General features: G+C 39.9%; 1 protein-coding gene across 1 annotated transcript in view; it reads right to left on the bottom strand.

The window, feature by feature from the left end:
- Nucleotides 1-18,436, bottom strand: part of KNL1 (kinetochore scaffold 1) — a 31,778-nt gene that overhangs the window by 5,828 nt on the left and 7,514 nt on the right. The window contains exons 6-21 of the mRNA XM_083505710.1: nucleotides 17,727-17,773; nucleotides 17,590-17,626; nucleotides 16,737-16,774; nucleotides 15,065-15,117; nucleotides 10,125-13,721; nucleotides 9,639-9,777; nucleotides 7,991-8,058; nucleotides 7,565-7,660; nucleotides 7,022-7,137; nucleotides 5,061-5,151; nucleotides 3,579-3,695; nucleotides 2,515-2,602; nucleotides 1,784-1,867; nucleotides 1,280-1,319; nucleotides 1,065-1,166; nucleotides 5-105 (exon numbers count right to left, since the gene is read on the bottom strand). Coding sequence (XP_083361836.1) covers nucleotides 5-105; nucleotides 1,065-1,166; nucleotides 1,280-1,319; nucleotides 1,784-1,867; nucleotides 2,515-2,602; nucleotides 3,579-3,695; nucleotides 5,061-5,151; nucleotides 7,022-7,137; nucleotides 7,565-7,660; nucleotides 7,991-8,058; nucleotides 9,639-9,777; nucleotides 10,125-13,721; nucleotides 15,065-15,117; nucleotides 16,737-16,774; nucleotides 17,590-17,626; nucleotides 17,727-17,773 — 4,814 coding nt within the window. The remainder of the gene's footprint in view (nucleotides 1-4; nucleotides 106-1,064; nucleotides 1,167-1,279; nucleotides 1,320-1,783; nucleotides 1,868-2,514; nucleotides 2,603-3,578; nucleotides 3,696-5,060; nucleotides 5,152-7,021; nucleotides 7,138-7,564; nucleotides 7,661-7,990; nucleotides 8,059-9,638; nucleotides 9,778-10,124; nucleotides 13,722-15,064; nucleotides 15,118-16,736; nucleotides 16,775-17,589; nucleotides 17,627-17,726; nucleotides 17,774-18,436) is intronic.

Raw genomic sequence — 18,436 nt, 5'->3', positions numbered from 1 at the left:
TCACCTACAGGGCGCCCAAGGCTGAGAGTGAGCTCAACAGAATCATAAAGGAAGGTGAAAACAGCCTGGTGATCATTCCACTCTTTTATTGCCCACTCAGAGAAGCTACAAACAGAAAAAGTTATCAAAAATGAATTCACCAAAAGACAATGGGAAGGATAGTGCATGTACAGTTACTGGGCACTTGGTAAGAATACAGTGGTACCTCAGGTTAAGTACTTAATTCGTTCCGGAAGTCCGTACTTAACCTGAAACTGTTCTTAACTTGAAGCACCACTTTAGCTAATGGGGCCTCCTGCTGCTGCCGGAGCCCGATTTCTGTTCTTATCCTGAAACAAAGTTCTTAATCTGAGGCACTATTTTTGGGTTAGTGGAGTCTTTAACCTAAAGCGTATGTAATCTGAGGTATCACTGTACTACCTTAATTTTTTTAAAAAATTGGGGTTCAGTAGTCATGAACTACTTTATCTAAAACATCTGTCCCCTTTGCAAGTTGAAAAACCTATATATTTCTCCCTCACACACTAAGTTGACTAGAGCAGGTACCTTCAACCTTTTTCAGACCTAGGACCCACTTTTAAACAAAACATGTATTTAGGGACCCATTTCTTCATCTTTTTGAGCCACATGGACCATACGGAACAAAGCATTAAAGAAAGAAAGATAAAAATTGCTTTTGTGTGCCCACTTGTTCTTTTTACTTAGAATATAGATGTTAAATGTAATTACTTGTAAATGTTTCCCCCAAGCAGTAAATGTCATTCCTATAAGGACCATGCCATCCTCTGTTTGAAGGTGAAGAGGAATGTTGAAACAATTTGGTTATACTCTAGGAGCAAGGATAAGAAACCTGTGGCCCTCCAGATTTTCTGGGACTACAACTCTCATCAGCCCCAACCAACATGGCCAGCATCTGGAAACCATGGTTTTCCCACCCCTACTCTGATTGCTGGCTCATGGGGACAAAATTAGAAGATACCACTGATGTCATGTAAACATAGACAATATATTACTTGAATTGGATTCCCTTCACAGCAAGATATTAATTGACTGAATTTACTTACTTGTATTTCTTCATAAGTTCCTGACATCTGTTTGCATACTCCTTGAGATGGCTTATTTCAGAAGCTCTCTGTTTCTTTTTATCTCTGATATTCGATTGCTCTCTGAAGGAGTACAACAAAAGTGCAATGCATTTGACAAATACCCTGAACAGTATTAAAGCCAAGAGTTTTTCACAACACATAAATACATGTCAAACACTAATGATTAATTCTACCTTTGAAGTGCCTCCTCTTTGGCTCTGTAGTTTTCCAGCTCTAAGAAATGAGAAAATACACAGTAAGAGTCAAAATGTTGATGAAAAGCATTAACTGTTTATTCTGTCTGATTAAGCAGGTCTAGTCCTCAACATGCTATTAGGTTTATTCTCCAAGGCCAAATGGTGTTTAATGAAATTCCTACACGGATGTAATTTGTATAGGATTAAGTGAATCCTACATACAGGATATTGTATATGAAGAACCTATAGGTACAGTACATGCACTGAAAAGATGCAACCAATCAAAGCTTTCCAGAGCTCATACATGTAGTAACCTCCATGTAGATCAGTCAAAACAGCCCCAAGTACAGGAAAATATCTTTCAGCAATGACAGGGCAGAAAGATGCATTCTACAACTCATGTTAGTAAAAAGATCTGGAGACTATATAATAAGCACAGCCACAGCAATTTCAGTGTCCTAACAGCCTTCTGTATCATGAAGCTCAAAACAGGTTCAGTACCTCTCTCAGTGTCTCTCATCTTAGACTTGTATTCTGCCATGGCATCATTGACATCTGGATCAGACTCTTCCAGTGCAGAAGTTTCTAAAATTAAGCAGTGTTTTATAAGAACATTCACTTCAAAAATGCTATACATATACTTAGCAGGAAATACAACCCTTGAAATTATGCTCCCAACTTTGAGATTCAGGTGTATTTCTAAAAAATAATATATTTGTAGTTTGAGATTGGCTTTGCTCTACACTTTTGGTACACAGTTGAGGAGAACATTCAAAGACTTCTTGTTTCAAGTCATGCTCACTGATTTGACAGGATAGTGAGAAAAAGAGAAAACTCTATATTAGTTATCTTTCTACGGACATCCTACAACAAGGGCCAGTGGACATTGTAAATCACCACAGAAGAACATTTTACTTCCTGTGAGGATCAGTTTTCAAAAAAAGCAGTTCATCCATTTACATATAGACTAATAACATGCTGACTGTATCCACAAAAGCTTCAAAAGCCAAATAATTTTCATTGCCTAAGAGGACTTATTCTACGTAGCCTGTCTCTTAGCTTATTAGTCCTGTGATCTTAATGTGTATAAGAATGTTGATTTCTTTTTGACACCAAAGTATGCCCAATTATGTCAACAGGGGTGTTGTTGTTTTTTATTTTTTTCTTTCTTTAGTCTGCAAAGGTATTAATTTAAATTGGCTTTACTGGAAAAGTAATTTTTGAGACTGTACCTGTTTCCAGAGCAAGAAGACAGCTGTCCATTTCCCTTATAAGTTCTTCTACTTTAGCCAGTCTTGACTGTAGTTTTTCCCACTGAAGCTTAAATGTAAAAATGTGGTTAATTGTTTATTATTAGTAGTAATATAATATGTAAAATATGGCTAGATTCTATCTTAGCAAGCAAATATTATTAAAGGGCATTTCTGGCTACTAAATAAAACCAGTTTAAAAAAAAACATTTTCCTGTTACATGTATTTCCTAGTGGTCTTTCCAACGAAGGATGGGCTCTGGCCCACAGAAGCTGTTTCAGCAACATGACAACAGTAGGTATCCCAAACTTTTTATTGGGCCCCAAATGAAATCAGTTTACAGTATCAGATTAAAACACGCAGGAGAGAACACCAGAGTGACTATGCCTTTTTACTGATTTGTAGGGGAGAAGGACGAGAATAGAGACAGTATAGTACACTAGATGAACTGCTATATTTTGATATAGGGTCTTGTTCAAGTAAGGAATCCGCTCACTATGTAGCCTTTATCTCAAAGTCTAAACCTATACCACGTTAATAAACAAAAATAAGAATTATAAAGAAAACTACAAACAAGCAGATCCACCAAACAGGATTATATGTTTTAGCCATAGAGCTAAAAGTTACACTGAAACTATCTTTTCCCACTGCCCCACTTTCCAAACTAAGGTACACAACTCCTCTAGCACCCATGCTATTTCCCCATTTTATTCCATAATATAAATGTGAAGCTAAATGCAGGAACCAAACTGTGTTTAAGGACATGAGGAAATAAGACAACCTCTCTCATATGCAGCAGTTACAGTGTTGGACTTTTAACCAGAGACACTTCGGTTCAAATCCTTGTTTAGGCATGAAGCTCACCTTGGGCGAGCCCTCATCTCTCAGCTTAACATATCTCATAGTTGTTGTGAGGAATAATCAGGACAGTGCTTTGTAGAATGCCCAGAACTCATTGGAAGGAGGGAAGGATGCAAAAAGGAAGACATCTCTATACGTGGAAAGGCAGCCAAGTATTATCTCACTGGTTACCTCAAAAATTTACCTGTCCATTTTGCACCAGCTTTCTATATAATGTTGCTTTTCCTTTGTGAGCAAGAACTTTACTCTTCTTGAGGAAACTGGATTTCATTTCACGTAGCCCTTCTCCAAAGCGTTTCAGCTGCAGTGAAATGGAATATATTAGCAGAATAAGGGAACCGGAAGTGAACATGATAGTTTTATTTTATTTTTTAATGACAGAACCTCTCAAGTGCACCTTGGTTGGCAGTGGGAAACACCTCAAAGGCAAGTTGTCCCAGGAAACACTTTCTTTCCCCACCCCCATGTGTTGCTGGTTTGCTCACTGGCTCCAAATTTAAGTTCTTTATGGAGGTGTCCCTAGAGTAAGTTGATTCACCCTTCATTTGCAATGTGTAGTTTGGCCCTTGGTGTATGTCTGCAACAAATCTCTCTCTCTGTTTGCTCATTATTTGTCAAAATAAAATTTTTTTCCTTCCAGTAGCACCTTAAAGACCAACTAAGTTAGTTCTTGGTATGAGCTTTCGTGTGCATGCACACTTCTTCAGATACGCGAAGAAGTGTGCATGCACACGAAAGCTCATACCAAGAACTAACTTAGTTGGTCTTTAAGGTGCTACTGGAAGGAAAAATTTTTTATTTTGACTATGGCAGACCAACACGGCTACCTATCTGTAACTCATTATTTGTATAAGAATATACCACAAAACTAGTTTATGCAGACTACACCCCATTTGATTAAAAGTACTCTTCAATGCTACGGATCTAGATTTTATTGCATTATTCTTCCCTCCACCAACAGATATTTTTGAAGTTTCATTATGCTGATTTAGAAACATCACTGAGAAACCATCTCCTCTTACATTAGCCTGACCACTTTGTACAGTATATTGCTGAGCCCTATACTAATTGTGTCCCACTTGTGACCAAGGTATGGTTGATGAGACAAAAGAGGAACTTTCAATGCCCAAATTGTGGTATAGCCTTCCTGTGGAAACCAATTGGCTCCTTTTCTTACAGTTTTTCACTAACTGACTGAAAGTTTACTTTTCTGGCAACCATTGGTCTTTCATTTTGTAATGTTTTGATCTGCCAAGCCTGCTTCTGCCTTTAAATTGTTTTATTTCTATTACAGTGGTACCTCGGTTTTCGAGCGTCCCAGAAGCCGAACGTTTCAGTTTTCGAACGCCAAAAACCCAGAAGTAATTGCTTCTGTTTTCAAATACACCTTGGAAGTTGAACGGCTTTTGCTGCATGTTTTCCAATTTAACCTGCAGCCAGCCCTTTGTGCCTCAGTTTTCGAATGTTTTAGAAGTTGAACGGACTTCCTAAACAGATTACGCTTGAGAACCGAGGTACCACTGTATGGGACTGTGGTTTTTAATTGTTGCAAACTGCCATGAGAGATGCAAATGCATTAGAAGTCTGTAGCTTTCTAAACAAACAAACAAACAAACAAACAAACAAACAAACATTTAATTATTCAGAATGAGTCAGTTGCCCATACCTCCTCATCCGAACAGGTTCTCATTACTCCCCATAGACTTTTGTTCACATTCACCAGAAGTTTATGCTGGTATTCTGCATACAATTTTAATCTGAAATATTAATTATAAATAATGATTGTAATAATTACATTGTGCAATTTTTCTAGAAAAAGAGGTACCAGAACTCACCATGAATGCCTCCCTTGTTCTCTTAGAATGGCAATGGTGCCCACCTGAGAGGTGCCAGAACTGAGTTTGAGTGAGTTCCGGCTTGAAAAAAAGCCCTGGTTATATATAACATTTTAATATATTATAATATTATATAATATATTATATAATATATAATAATATTTCTGGTGTGCTTCTATCTTAAGAGAATCAGCAGCGCCTTCAAATGACCTGTGATTCTGGCCTGGAATAAATTCTGCTCTTCATAGATTTTAATGTCGAAACTATTCTAAGATAGCATTTCTGGGAACATAATTTCATTGGGCAAGCACTTGTGACCAACTCCTTTAGGAACAGAATGCTGGACTAGGTAGTCCTTTGGTCTCATCCAGCATTTGTCCTATTTAGAGATTATGTGTACTGGACTACAGTATGCTGTTGACAGCATCCAATCCAATCCAGAACTTTAAACTATGCAGGAACACATTGGCTAGGATCCAAAAAGCCCCATCTGTGTCACTTAGATATCCTCTGTTTCTTTTTTGGACTCCAGCTAATTCAGCTGTGTCAGAGATCACTGCAGGATTTTCAGGTGTCTCTGAAAAAGGGGCCTGAGGTGCCCTAATGCAGATGTAGCAGCACCTCATATGGGCCTTTTGCTCTCACTGCTTAAGGGTTTTTGAGCTATCTGTATGAAACCTTCCAAGCTTGTACAGGACAATATACCTCAATGAGGTTTAGCTGCCGTAGAACATGATGATCTATTACCTAGCCACATATTTCACCTACATTTAATTCAGCTCACTTTGACCTCCGATCATATTTAACTGCTTGGCTCCCTTCATCATGATCAAAGGCACCTTATATCTAGAGATGGAAGTAATGTACTTTATCACAACTGTTTCTGTTCTGCACGTGTTCACCATTAAGTCCCATTTCTGCGTGAATTTAAAACAACCTTATTTTTTTTTCATAACTAAAAACAACATTTTAGTAAATAAACAAATGTTAGCTTTGTAATATGGTGAACTGAGGGATGCCTCTTAGTTCTTTTCTTGTTCAGTTTTATTCTAATTAGAACAGCTAGAAAACACAGCTCCTTCTACACAGGTTGAAAATATTTGTGAAAATGCTCCAGGAAGCAGCCATATATGATTATGTGTATAATTATTCCTAAATAATTGTAGTGGTGTGTGTGTGTGTGTAACGGTGGTGCCAATGTTGACAGCCTTTTTTCTGTACAATTACCCTGGAAGAGGCAACATGTAATGAATGACATCCACTTGCTTCTTAGAGCATTTCTTGAAGTATAGTGAATCAGCCAAGTTTGTTCTAAAAGGTAGAGTAAATTAAATCCTCCAGCATCTCTACCTAGACCACATCTTTCTTCATTCACTTCTTTTCTGTATACATATGTAAACAGTAAAACAATTGTGGAAGCGTTTCTACTGGGGGGGGGCAGGGGATAACCATTTATAGTTGCCTGGTTTTTTATCACCAATTTCAATCTCTTCTAGTTAATAAGAGGGTTCAGATAACGGATATGGCCACTGTATCCCAGAAAATTGGGAGCAAAGGGTGGGAGGGAGGAAAAGCTAAATATGGAAGAGGTAAGTGCCTGCATTCTCCAGCATACTTGTAAGGCGCACAGACAACTTCAATACCCGCATTTAAAAGAGCTTGTGAAACTCCCAGCAAAAGGGTCATGCAAACCCTATTGAAGAGATCAACTTATATCAATGATAACACACATCTGACAAAAGTTGCAGTAATCAAAAATATACTCTATGAACAAAATTTGCAAGCATCTTACTCTTCTATTATCTTGTAGAGAGCTTGGCAATCTTCTTTGTAAATTTGGAACTTGGGACAGTAAACGTACTCGTTCAAAAACTCATCTTCCGGGGTAAGAGCTGTGTTAACTGCATGCTATAGAGAGGAAAATAAAAGTCAACAGGGTTTCATATATTTAAGAGTCCAAAAGACATGATGTATATTCAAATAGAAGAATTACAGCCAAATGTTAAGTGTGTCTTTATTGCTGCAGGAAGTTCTGAATAGACCAGAAGCTTTTTAAATTGCCCAAGAGCAAGAAAGATAAAAGCAAACTTTGGCCAAGCTCATGGTTAATGAAGATGTCGCCGACTGTAATGGTTGCATGAAGAGTTACAAAAGCACATAAAAGTACTAATGGACCTCAGTTAACATATGGTACAAGTCATCACCAAGCTCATTCTGAAACTGAAGCAAAAAGTCAAAAAGAGTTTATGAGTATATATAGTGTGGGTCTTGTAACAATTTCCAAACACATATTTTACATGTTATTAAATGTAGATCTGTATGTCTGTATGCTTACTTTGGGTGAGACCAAACTCTGGTGAGGAGAGTGTATCACATCAACTTGGAGGAGTGTGAAAAATTCACCGACTGTGATAGTACCATCCTGCAGTTTCTGAAAATGAAGTGTTCACACATAACTACTTAAAATAGTCTTAGTATTACCTGAGGTGCTAGATCAAAAACAAACAGAAATCATAATACCAAGATTAAAATGATAAATTAATAAAAAGCAGCCTCAGCAGAAACAACACAAACACAACAAATAAACAGCAGTAACATTCAGAGGCATCTGGTAACAGAGAGAAGACTATCTGAATGTCTTACATTACACATCTAAAATGGAAGCCTGCTGGATATCACTAGGGGTGTTATTCTATAACTGCAGCAATATATACACTGTTCACAGATAAGAGAATTAAAGGGCTTTAAGCTTCTTACATACCTCCTTCAAATTCTGGTCACAAATAATGTTCGTGAGAAGCGGAATCTCCATTTCACTATTTTGCTGAACTAGGGGGGAAAACAGATGTGCTAAACAAGAAATTGTGTCCCAATTATATACAGAATACCCACAATATATCAATGTTAAGTGAAGGCCACTTCAGTCTAGATTAGTGGTCTGAAGTGATTTTTATTATATTTGATTTAGGATTGTGATCTTTGTTAGATCAAGTCCTGGTGATCTTTGAGATCTTAACAATGAAGTGCCTGTAACCGAGTAGATCTGCACCCCCAATTCATAATACGGAGGTTTATAAAATAGTAATAATACAAATAGTGTAGTTAATATCAAAATGCTGCTCTCAAAATACTAGAAGCATAAAAAATGTTATGTAAAATCTTTAGATGATTCAAATATTATTCAAGGTAGATCACACGCAGCAGCTCCTGGTGCTCTGACCAATGCTGGACACGTGCCTTTTCCTTTGGTTCTAAATCTCAGGGCAATTGGCAGTTGGAACAGTTTTTTCCGGGGGAGGGGAGAGAAGAGTAGCTCTCTGCAGTTGCTCATTTCTGACCAATGGCCAGGGCCAGGCTAGTTTTCCCCTTGCCATTATGTTCCTCCTGGCAGAGAGGAGGCACCATCCAATAGCTTTCGGTAGACAGTTTAATACATGGGTATCTTCTAAAATTTACCAAAACAATATGCAACAATGCCAGAGTTTTCAACAGCATCGGACAAGTTTAGGGTGGATCAACCATCAATAGGTATTAAGGATCCATCTATCAATAGCGATTAACCCTAAAAGCTAAGAACATAAGCTTCTTATTAGTGTCAATAGACTTCCATAAATACTGGGGCAAATAGCCTATCTATATTCATCATACCCTGTGTGTGGGCTTGCTGGCTCTTTTTGAAAACAGAACACTGAAGGAGATGGACTTCTAGTCTTATCCAGCAAGGCAGCTGCGTTCTTAGCAGTGGCAAAGGAAGAAAGGGTGAATTGCGGTAAGAGTATGACTGAAAACTGTAAGAGAACAGAGGACCTGGCACTTTTTTCCATTATAGCTTCCCACTTTGAAGAAGCATCTCAGAGGAGACTCTAATCAGAGGTGATGGTTTGGATTCCAAGTAGGTTAAGTAAGTTTACAGGATATTTTTTTACTGGCTTAACTCACCACTATAGCTATCTGCACCCACTCAAAAGTTTCACCAGAGGGTTGGAGTGGGTGGGGCAGGGATACAGGGCTGCTGAGAAAGGAAAATTGCTCCAAACTAAGTAGACCTCAATTCACTGTCCTCTCCTCCAGCAGCTTCTTGCTCTAAGATATTGTTGAAATGCAAAGGGGGCAGGGGCGGGTCTATTTGGACTTGCAAAAGTAGAACAGTAACATGACGAAGCAAGACTATGCATATGGGCACAAATCAGATATAATCTTTTGACAAGTTATTTTGAGAAATTCCATTGGAACCCTTAGATGACACTAAATACAAGAGTGTCTCATTTAGAAGCTTGTCTATCCTATTTGCATGTGTGCTTGTGAAGCCATTCATTCCTGAATACCTCTATCACATACAGGATACTGTAGTGTTCTTTACTGATTGAATTAGTTGAAATCAATATAATCAGATAAGAAGGAATTCTTACTAGAGAAGTCTGTATCAGCCTTAACCGAATCCAAAGAGCTGCTGTTGCTGCTTTGCTTCTTTTCCATATTTGTAGCTAATAGGTCGGTAACATTTTCACCTTCCTGTGTTTCATGAGCTAACAATGTGCTGGAGAGGGGCTAAAATAATAAAAAAATAATTATTCAATAAAAGTTAAATTAGCAAGATTATTTTGTAGATACAGCAACTCAACTATTTCTTTGTTTGCTGTGGATCACCAAATATTTGAAAGACCACCTGATTTTTAAAAAATGTTATTTCTTACCCACCCTTCAGGAGCACAGCACTACAACTGAAAGAATCAGTTGCCCCCCACACCACTTAATGAATTTATAGCTACTATACCATTTCAGCTTCCTTTAGGATAAAACCCACTGTTAAATATGTACTTTGTTCATTAATTCATAGGTGATTTTACAGACTCGAGAAAATGTGACCAAGTGCCAAACAATCATCTTAAACCCACCTGCTTTAACTCTACTGCATCATTCCAGCCCTCGTCTGTCTTGAGCTTCTTTTCCTGCTGAAGTTTCTCATCATCTTGATTCCAAGACCTTCTCTTCCTGTTACTTGTTTCAAACACTCCAAGCAGACAGCCTTCCGTATCAGCAAGCTCCTTTTCATTCATCAGCTTTTCTGGCGCTTCACAACCTAAAGACTCATCAAAATCCACTTCACCTACACATGTAGGAAGCAGTTCTTCATCTATATAATGAGATGGACTCAAGTTGGGGGTAACTTTGTCCAGGGATCTCCTGAGAAACTGAGTGATTTTTGAACCTTGAGTTTCTACCTTCTCTTCTGATCTGGCACCAATATATTCTACATTAGAAACAGTAGGCTTCCTTTTATTTGGCAGTTTAGGTGGGAAGATACCCAGGGCTGATTTTTTCATCTTACAGCTATCATTCCACATGGCATTTAAGGGCACAGAGAGAGGAGCAACATCAGTAAAATCATTGTTTGTCCACTCATTAGAAGCAGCAGGAATATTAGATACTTTTTTTGCATCTCCTCTCAACTCCAAATGATCAGCTGGCTTCAATGCCATTTGGGGCAATTCTTTCCCAATGTCTTGAGAGGGTAGGTAAAGTTCAGACTTCTTCCCATTATCATTAAGCTTTGAACAATCACTGACAACATCAGACAGTTTAGACAAAAGGATTGGTTCCTCCTCTGAAGTAACGTTATTGATGGGAGGAGGGTCCATGTTATTATCTTTTGCAGTGCTACTCCAGTCACACAACACAGTACCACATTTTTTAGTTATTTTATCAACTGGAAAAGCCTCCGTTTCTCCAGCAAACCTACCAACCTGTCTTGACTGAGATAACTTTCTTGGATCATCTTTCAGGCTCTTGAATTCAGCAGTTGATATGCACATTCTCTCTGTGTTTGATTCAACAGCAGTTTCCTCATGTAACTTTGTATATGACGCAGACATTTTAACTGGAAATGTAAAATCATTTTTTTCACAATATCCATCATTCAAGGTAGATTCTTTTGCAAAATTAGCTTTAAATGTGCAGGATTCCAGCTGTTTCTCTTGGATTTTCAAAAAGTTCTGTTGTTCTGGGACAATTTCCAGAGCTATAGGTAGCGTCACGCTGGCAGATGAATTGCATTTTTGAGAGAGATCATTGTCAATTTGGGCATCGTGTTTCCCCCCATAACTGAAATGGGGAAATTCAGAGCTAGATTTTGTCTGAGAATGAAAACATTGATTTTTAACACCATTCACCTCCATGTTCTCACAGCCTGAAAATCCAAAAGCCTTTTCTTCTGACCTTGTGGAGGACTTTGGTCTTTGTTTCTCAGCATCACATGGATAGTTAGGGTCGTAAGTGATAACTGCTTGATTTCTAGTAGCTTCTATATCTTGCAATGTCCCCCTACATGTAGGGAAAGGTACATTACCTAAATTCTGTCTTAAGTTTTTAGTTAGCATTTCTTGTTTCTCAGGTGCCTCCAGGTTCCCATTAACAGCAGCACTAGGTGGCAGGATTGTGACTTCTGTGCCATCCTGGTAAAATGCAAATGCATCAGTCTTATTGGGGTGGCCTAAGAGCTTAGCTTGGCTAGCTGGCTGGCAATACATGGATGTTCTGCTGTCAAATGGCATTGTCTGCCTTTTAACCATTTCTGTGCCAGCCATAGCTAATGTTGCAATTTGATCTGACGAGGGTTCCCATCCAGCATCCATTTCCAGCTTCATCACATTCCAAGGCAAGTTTCCCTTAGGGTTTTTAGCAATGGCATAAGATCCTGCAATGTTCATATCATCCTGATGAAACTGTATATGGGGAGAGTTTTCTGACGGGGAGATGTTATCAACATTTACAGTTATTGTATGGCACTTTGTCATCTCCATTTCATTATCATGTAGGGCAAGAACAGTATTATCTGTAACTGAGCCTGGTATTGTGGTATTGCTCATCTCTTGCTGCGGCAAAGACTTGAAACATCTGTTTAAAAATGCACTCGATATGGGTTTTGTTATTTCCATTGAGTTATTGCACATTATCGTTTTATTTGCAGGAACAAAAGTAGTGGATTTCGTTATTGCTGCATCACTGCTGTGTGTGGACATACTGTTTTTATCTACCGGAGCTGAGGACAGTACTTGAGTAGCTACCTTGGCCCATGGGATAATAGTATCACTGTTTACTGACACTGTTTGGCTCCTCATAAACGTCATCTCATTGTCTTTATCCAAGCAACACATGGTTTCTTCCTTGGCTGAACTTGATCGAATCACCTTGTCCATCTCTTTTTTCTTCAGCTGCAAAGGTTTGAAAGCAGTATCCTCTCGAGATGTATTGATTATGTGACTTATAGGCTTAGTTACTTCCATGCTGTTATTGTGCATATACATAATCGTTTTACCTTCTGGAAAAGCTGTGGACTTGCTTATTGCCATGTTACTGCTAAATACAGACATGTTGGTACTCCCTGCAGGGATCCATGATTGTGCTAGAGGAGCTTCCTCTACTGCCATTGTAAGGCTCTTGGTAAACTCCATTTCATTGTCTTCACTCTGGGGAAATACAAGAGTTTTGTCACAAGCTGGTCCAGTTACATTAGTTGATCCCGACTCACTTTGTTTTTGCATAGCTTGGGTACCAGCAGCTTTTACAGGTTGATCTATTATGGTTGTTATGGCTTTAGTTTCGTCCATGTTGTTATGATAAACAGTTTTATCCAAAAGCTGTAAGGAGGGCACCTGAGATGTTCTTACACACCGCTGTATATCATACTGCGCTGCTACTGTACAGCTCTTGGTAAACTCCATTTCATTGTCTTCACTCAGGGAAAATAAAACTGTCTTATCTAATAGAGTTATACCTTTCTTACCAATTCCCATTTCTTGAGATGGCATATCTTGGAATCCAGCAGCATTTATAGGATTATCTATTAAGTATGTGGGTTTAGTTATTTCCATGTCCTCACCAAATCCAAATATAGAAGTTTTATCTGCAGAATTTAAGGATGCTGCATTGTTTATAACCCCACTTTTTCTATTAGTGTTACCATGTAGAACAGGCATAGAAGTAACAGATCCGAAGGGCATAGAAAATGGAATAGTTCCCTGATAACAAGACACTGAGGCATCACTGCTAGCATTTTTTATGCTAACGCCTCCTTCATTAACGTTTGCATAGTTTTGCCTGTTAGCAGGTCTTCCAAAATCTGTGTTCTTGCTATTTCCGCCTCCTAAGTAGGTATATACATTCTCCTTTGAAGGACACACATTTCTTTCTGAAGCCTCTGAAGCAATGGGTGAAGGAAATAGTTTAGTGGACTTCAAGCTTTTCAAGAAGTCATCAAAATTTATTTTGTTTGTGTTTTCAGTGTTTGTCTTCTGTTGAGACAAACAGGACTCATTCCCCTTTGTAGCGCAGCTATTAAAACTGAGATCATTCATTTGTATAACTTCTTGTTTCAATTCAGTAGCATGCTTAATTATTATAGTGTGACCAGACGTCATATCCATTTCATTTTCATCTGAGAAGAGGAGCGTCCTATCCATTTTGCTCCATTCTTGCTTGTTGTTTATGTTATCCTATTAAAAAAAAGAAAAAGAAACAAACTGTTTACTGAAACTTATGTACAGGCAGCGACCACTTTAGGCACGTCCAACTGACATGTGACTGCCAAAATGCGGGTTCTTTTGGAGGGGAGGAATGGGGGTGGAACGGGCTTATGCATGTTCCACTGATGGGTGGGGGGGCCAGGAATGGAGCCCCCATGCAAAATGGTTGCTGCCTATACAGTAATACCTCAGGTTAAGTACTCAATTCGTTCCGGAGGTCCGTTCTTAACCTGAAGCACCACTTTAGCTAATGGGGTCTCCTGCTGCTGCTGCGCCGCCGGAGCAAGATTTCTGTTCTCATCCTGAAGCAAAGTTCTTAACCTGAAGCACTATTTCTGGGTTAGCGGAGTCTGTAACCTGAAGCGTATGTAACCCGAGGTACCACTGTACTTAACTTCTAAGCACGTTTAACCTAACTTTCAGATACCAAAATGGTAAGGCCAGCTTACACTACTGACTAGTTAAACAAACAATGCAAAGATTGAGGGCAGGGAGGAACCAGGTCTTCTAAAGTAAATAAGTACAGTCATACCTCAGGTTGAAGTAGCTTCGGGATAAGTATTTTCAGGTCGCGCTCCGCGGCGACCCAGAAGTAACAGAGCGCATTACTTCCTGGTTTTGCCGCTCATGCAGATGCTCAAAATGACATCACGCGCATGCGCGGAAGCAGTGAATCTCGACCCATGGGCTGCGTTCGCTTCAGGATGCGAACGGGGCTCTGGAACAGACTCTGTTTGCATCCAGAGGTACCACTGTATTCTTCAGTGTGTTGCTCTTTATTTTGTTGACAGCAGTTTTTGCCAACCTGCTGTCCTCCAGATGTTAGACCAGAAGGCCCATGAACCTCAGCCACCATGACATCATTGAAGTTGTAGTTGAACAACATGGGATGTGGGCAGGCCCAAGAACATCTGATTGATGAAAGCTAGCATACAGAATTTTATACTCGAGTGAGGCGGGCGGCGGCATGACAGGCCCGAAAGGAGCCCTTTCTCGCTGCTGGTCCCGCTGCCGCCACCCGCTTCTCACAAGGGCACTGCTCTGCTCCCAACCGCGGCTCCTATGCCTGCCCTTGCGAGCGGCAGAGGTGGTGGAGGAGGAGCGAGCAGCCTGAAAGCATCCCCTTTGGGTTGCTTGTTTTTCCTCCGCCACTGCCGCCAGGTTTGTGGTGTGGTGAACCAGCTTATACTTGAGTCATTAAGTTTTCCCAGTTGTTTGTGCTAAAATTAGGTGCCTCGGCTTATATTCGGATCAGCTTATACTCGAGTATATATGGTATTATGTTAGAGGAACAAATGTATATTTTTTTTTACCTCCAATTGTTGCAAAGGTGTCCTGATGGGAGCATGAAGTAAGGTGTTCATCCCTTTTGAGAAGGAAAAAAAGTTCAAATTAATGCAGGAATTTCAGACCTACCATGCTTCCTGGCTTTTCCTGCCACCTGGGGGTTGCTAGGTCATAGGAGCCATAATTGCCACTATTATTCTATCAGACTCCAAACTGGGGTGGCCAACCAAGAGATCTTGTGTGTGCCTCCATCAAGGTTTGTCCATTTTTTTAAAAGAACCAATTATTCCCATGCTGTGAATCCAAACTTTTTTTGGCCTAACTCTAACTCAGAGGCCCCTAAATCCATCCATTTTTTAAAAAAAATAATAATTTATTTTACTGATGAAAAAGATCACAGAAACTTTGCGCAAAGTAAAAACTGGCCATTTTCACTTTGGCCTTCGAGAATTGACCATGATCTGGAAAAGGTTAGCCCTAGTAGCCCTAACACACACCCCTAGGTACTTCACGTCTGCCTACGCCTAAGCGATGTAGCGATACACTGAGCAGGACTGGTATGAGGAGCGGACTGTGATGGTGGCTTTACCCAGCAGTATATTGCGGGTGACACCGACACCACTTCTGAGTCCCTCTGCTACCAGCGCCGCTTTCAACATTCGGCCCCTGGTAGCAGAGGGACTCAGAAGCAGCTGCAGTGTCACCTGTGATATACTGCCGGGTGAAGCTGCCATCGCTTTGCCCCTCACACTGCAGAGAGAGGAGTATCACTGGGCCAATACAGCTTGTTCCTTTCTCAGCTTTTTTGGGCTGCTATCGCACCCCCCCCCAGCTGAGTGAGCCCCAGTGCTTCATGCGCGAGCTGGAGAGGCGTGGAGCTCACTCAGCTGGAGGGCCCTGCCACCCCCCAGCTAAGCCTCACAAAGAAGCCCTGAGGTCCCTCCTGCTCGGGACGTCGGGACTTGCTCAGCTGCGGGGCAGGAGCAGAACAGGGGAATCCCCACTTATGTGTTTAGGTGATGTGAACAGTGGTCCAGAATGGAACCCCCACATAAATGAGGACTCACTTGTATCACATAGGAGAGTTGCACAAAGAAGGTGGCCAAGGGAGCTGTGGACTCAAAAAGGTTGAAAACCACTGCTTCAGGGTGCAAGCCAACTTCCCCAGTGTGGTTTTACAGAGAAGTAGAGCCACTGCTGCATCCACACCCACCCAGTCTGCTCTCAGTGGCCATAGTGGAAGGTAGGGCAGGATCAGGTCTGATCCCTGTGTCAGCTCCAGGCTTGTGCATCAGTCAGGTCTGATCAGGCCCAATGCCATCACATGATAGCAAAACCAGCTCAGGACCCATTGGAACCTGGGCCAGCTCAGACCTGCCTTCTCTCTCAGAATACCTGGTTTTGAGACTTTCTGCTGGCCCCCACCAACAGGGATACTGCCAGTAGCAAAGGTATACTTCCACCCAATCCAAAATCGACAATTTCTTCATCCTTCACAGCAGCTGGACTGTTTAGTTCTTCCAGCAATCAAACTTTCTATGTCACCACATGGGATCTGAGGCTTTATTGCCACAAATTAAGTATGATCTATGTCACTTCCAAGTAGCAAATATATTTACAAAACCATATCATACAAAATTTTAACATATTATCAAAAAGCAGTGGATATTTAAAGGTAATTGCTGTTTTCATACGTACCAGTGATATTACACAGGTCGGCCTCCGGTTCTGCATTCCTTAAAAAGGCAGAAACAATAAATCATAACTTGATTTAATTTATACCAGAGATTATCTCAACAGGAAAACTAGCAATTAATAGAACTATAACTGCTGGAATTATACCACTACTTCTATTATACTATGACCCTGTTACATGCACTTTAATTTAAATCCAACCCACCATTAAGATCAATTACAAATGTAGTTATCAGTTAAATCACTCTTCCAGCTCTAAAGGCATGTAATAAAGTTTCCTATGCAGTAGATCCCTTCATCAAGTCAATCATTCTCACATTGTCTATTGGAATATACCAGCATGACATGAGAAAGCAATAGACTGAGTAGCCCAATCACTCCAGAGGTAGAATTTATGCCCTCAGAGGAGGCTGACCATTGCCATCTTGCACACTCTAGGAACAAACCCTATCAGGTGGAATTTCAGTCCATGAAAAATGATTTCCCATTTACCAGAAGTTTAGGAAACACTGCATTAAGCAGTCAACACTGGTAGAAGTATTATATGACTGGAAATCATGTCTCAGGCTACAGTGGTACCTTGGTTTATGAACTTAATCCGTTCCGGAAGTCCGTTCTTAAACCAAAGTGTTCTTAAACCAAGGCGTGCTTTCCCATACCAGCAGGGGACTCAATTTACAAATGGAACACACTCAACAGGAAGCGAAGGCAAAGTTCACAAACCAAAACACCTACTTCCGGGTTTGCAGTGTTCTTAATCCAAGTTGTTCATAAACTAAGCTGTTCTTAAACCAAGGTACCACTGTACTTTAAAACTGAGAAATCTGTTCAATTAGGCAATTCATTTCAGGCTTACTGATTAAATGTGTCTTGGTTCTTCGCTGTTGCTGTTCCTAAAATTAAACAAAAAACATCATGAAAGAAACATCAGCATTGATGTTGGTGAATGTAATAAGGCTCTCGTTATCATCCCAAAACAAAAAAAGTTCTCACCAGTATGGTCTGATACCTCAGTGGCTGGAGGATCTGATGGGAAGATGCTAAAACACACAGACAAAAGGAATTACAATTTTACTAACTTGGAAATATTTGCTGTAAAGAAAACAAACATTCATATTATTTGTTTATTTAATTTCTATACCGTCCTATACCCGAAGGTCTCAAATACATAAAACCAAAATACAACAACCCAATAAAAAAACCCTAAATAAAACCCTATATGTGCACCGACTTTGTTTTTGTCACAGCTCAGGATACAAGGAGTCCCTTGCATTCATGCCAAGTTGGAACTAAAGTATGCTATTGGGAGAGTGCACAAGTTAGTTGTGGATAGAGCAGTTAGCCTTTATAACATAAAAGTTTTAAAACTTGATTTAACCTTTTATAATTGACAGGCTGAGTTTTTGGCCCTTTCTTAAAACGTATCCATTCATTTGCTTTTAATTCCTAGCTTGGTTGTAATGTATTGTTGGATACAGTCATTTGTATTTTGGTGTGTTTTCTTACACTACAATCCACATATTAAAATGAATTATATTCATATATTGTGAACTGGTTTGTTATGATTTAGATGAAGAGCAGTACATAAATGTTTTAAATAATTAAAAATAGTTCTCTCCCCTTGCTTCTCACAACCCTGGGAGATGGGTCATGCTAAAAGCGAGAATGAATGGCACAAGGTCAAGCGGGGATATGAACCTGGG

Source organism: Podarcis liolepis, assembly GCF_965112155.1.
Source record: "Podarcis liolepis genome assembly, chromosome: 1".
Lineage (NCBI taxonomy): Eukaryota > Metazoa > Chordata > Lepidosauria > Squamata > Lacertidae > Podarcis > Podarcis liolepis.
Note: the sequence above shows the minus strand (reverse complement) of the source record. Positions and strands in the feature narration are given on the sequence as shown.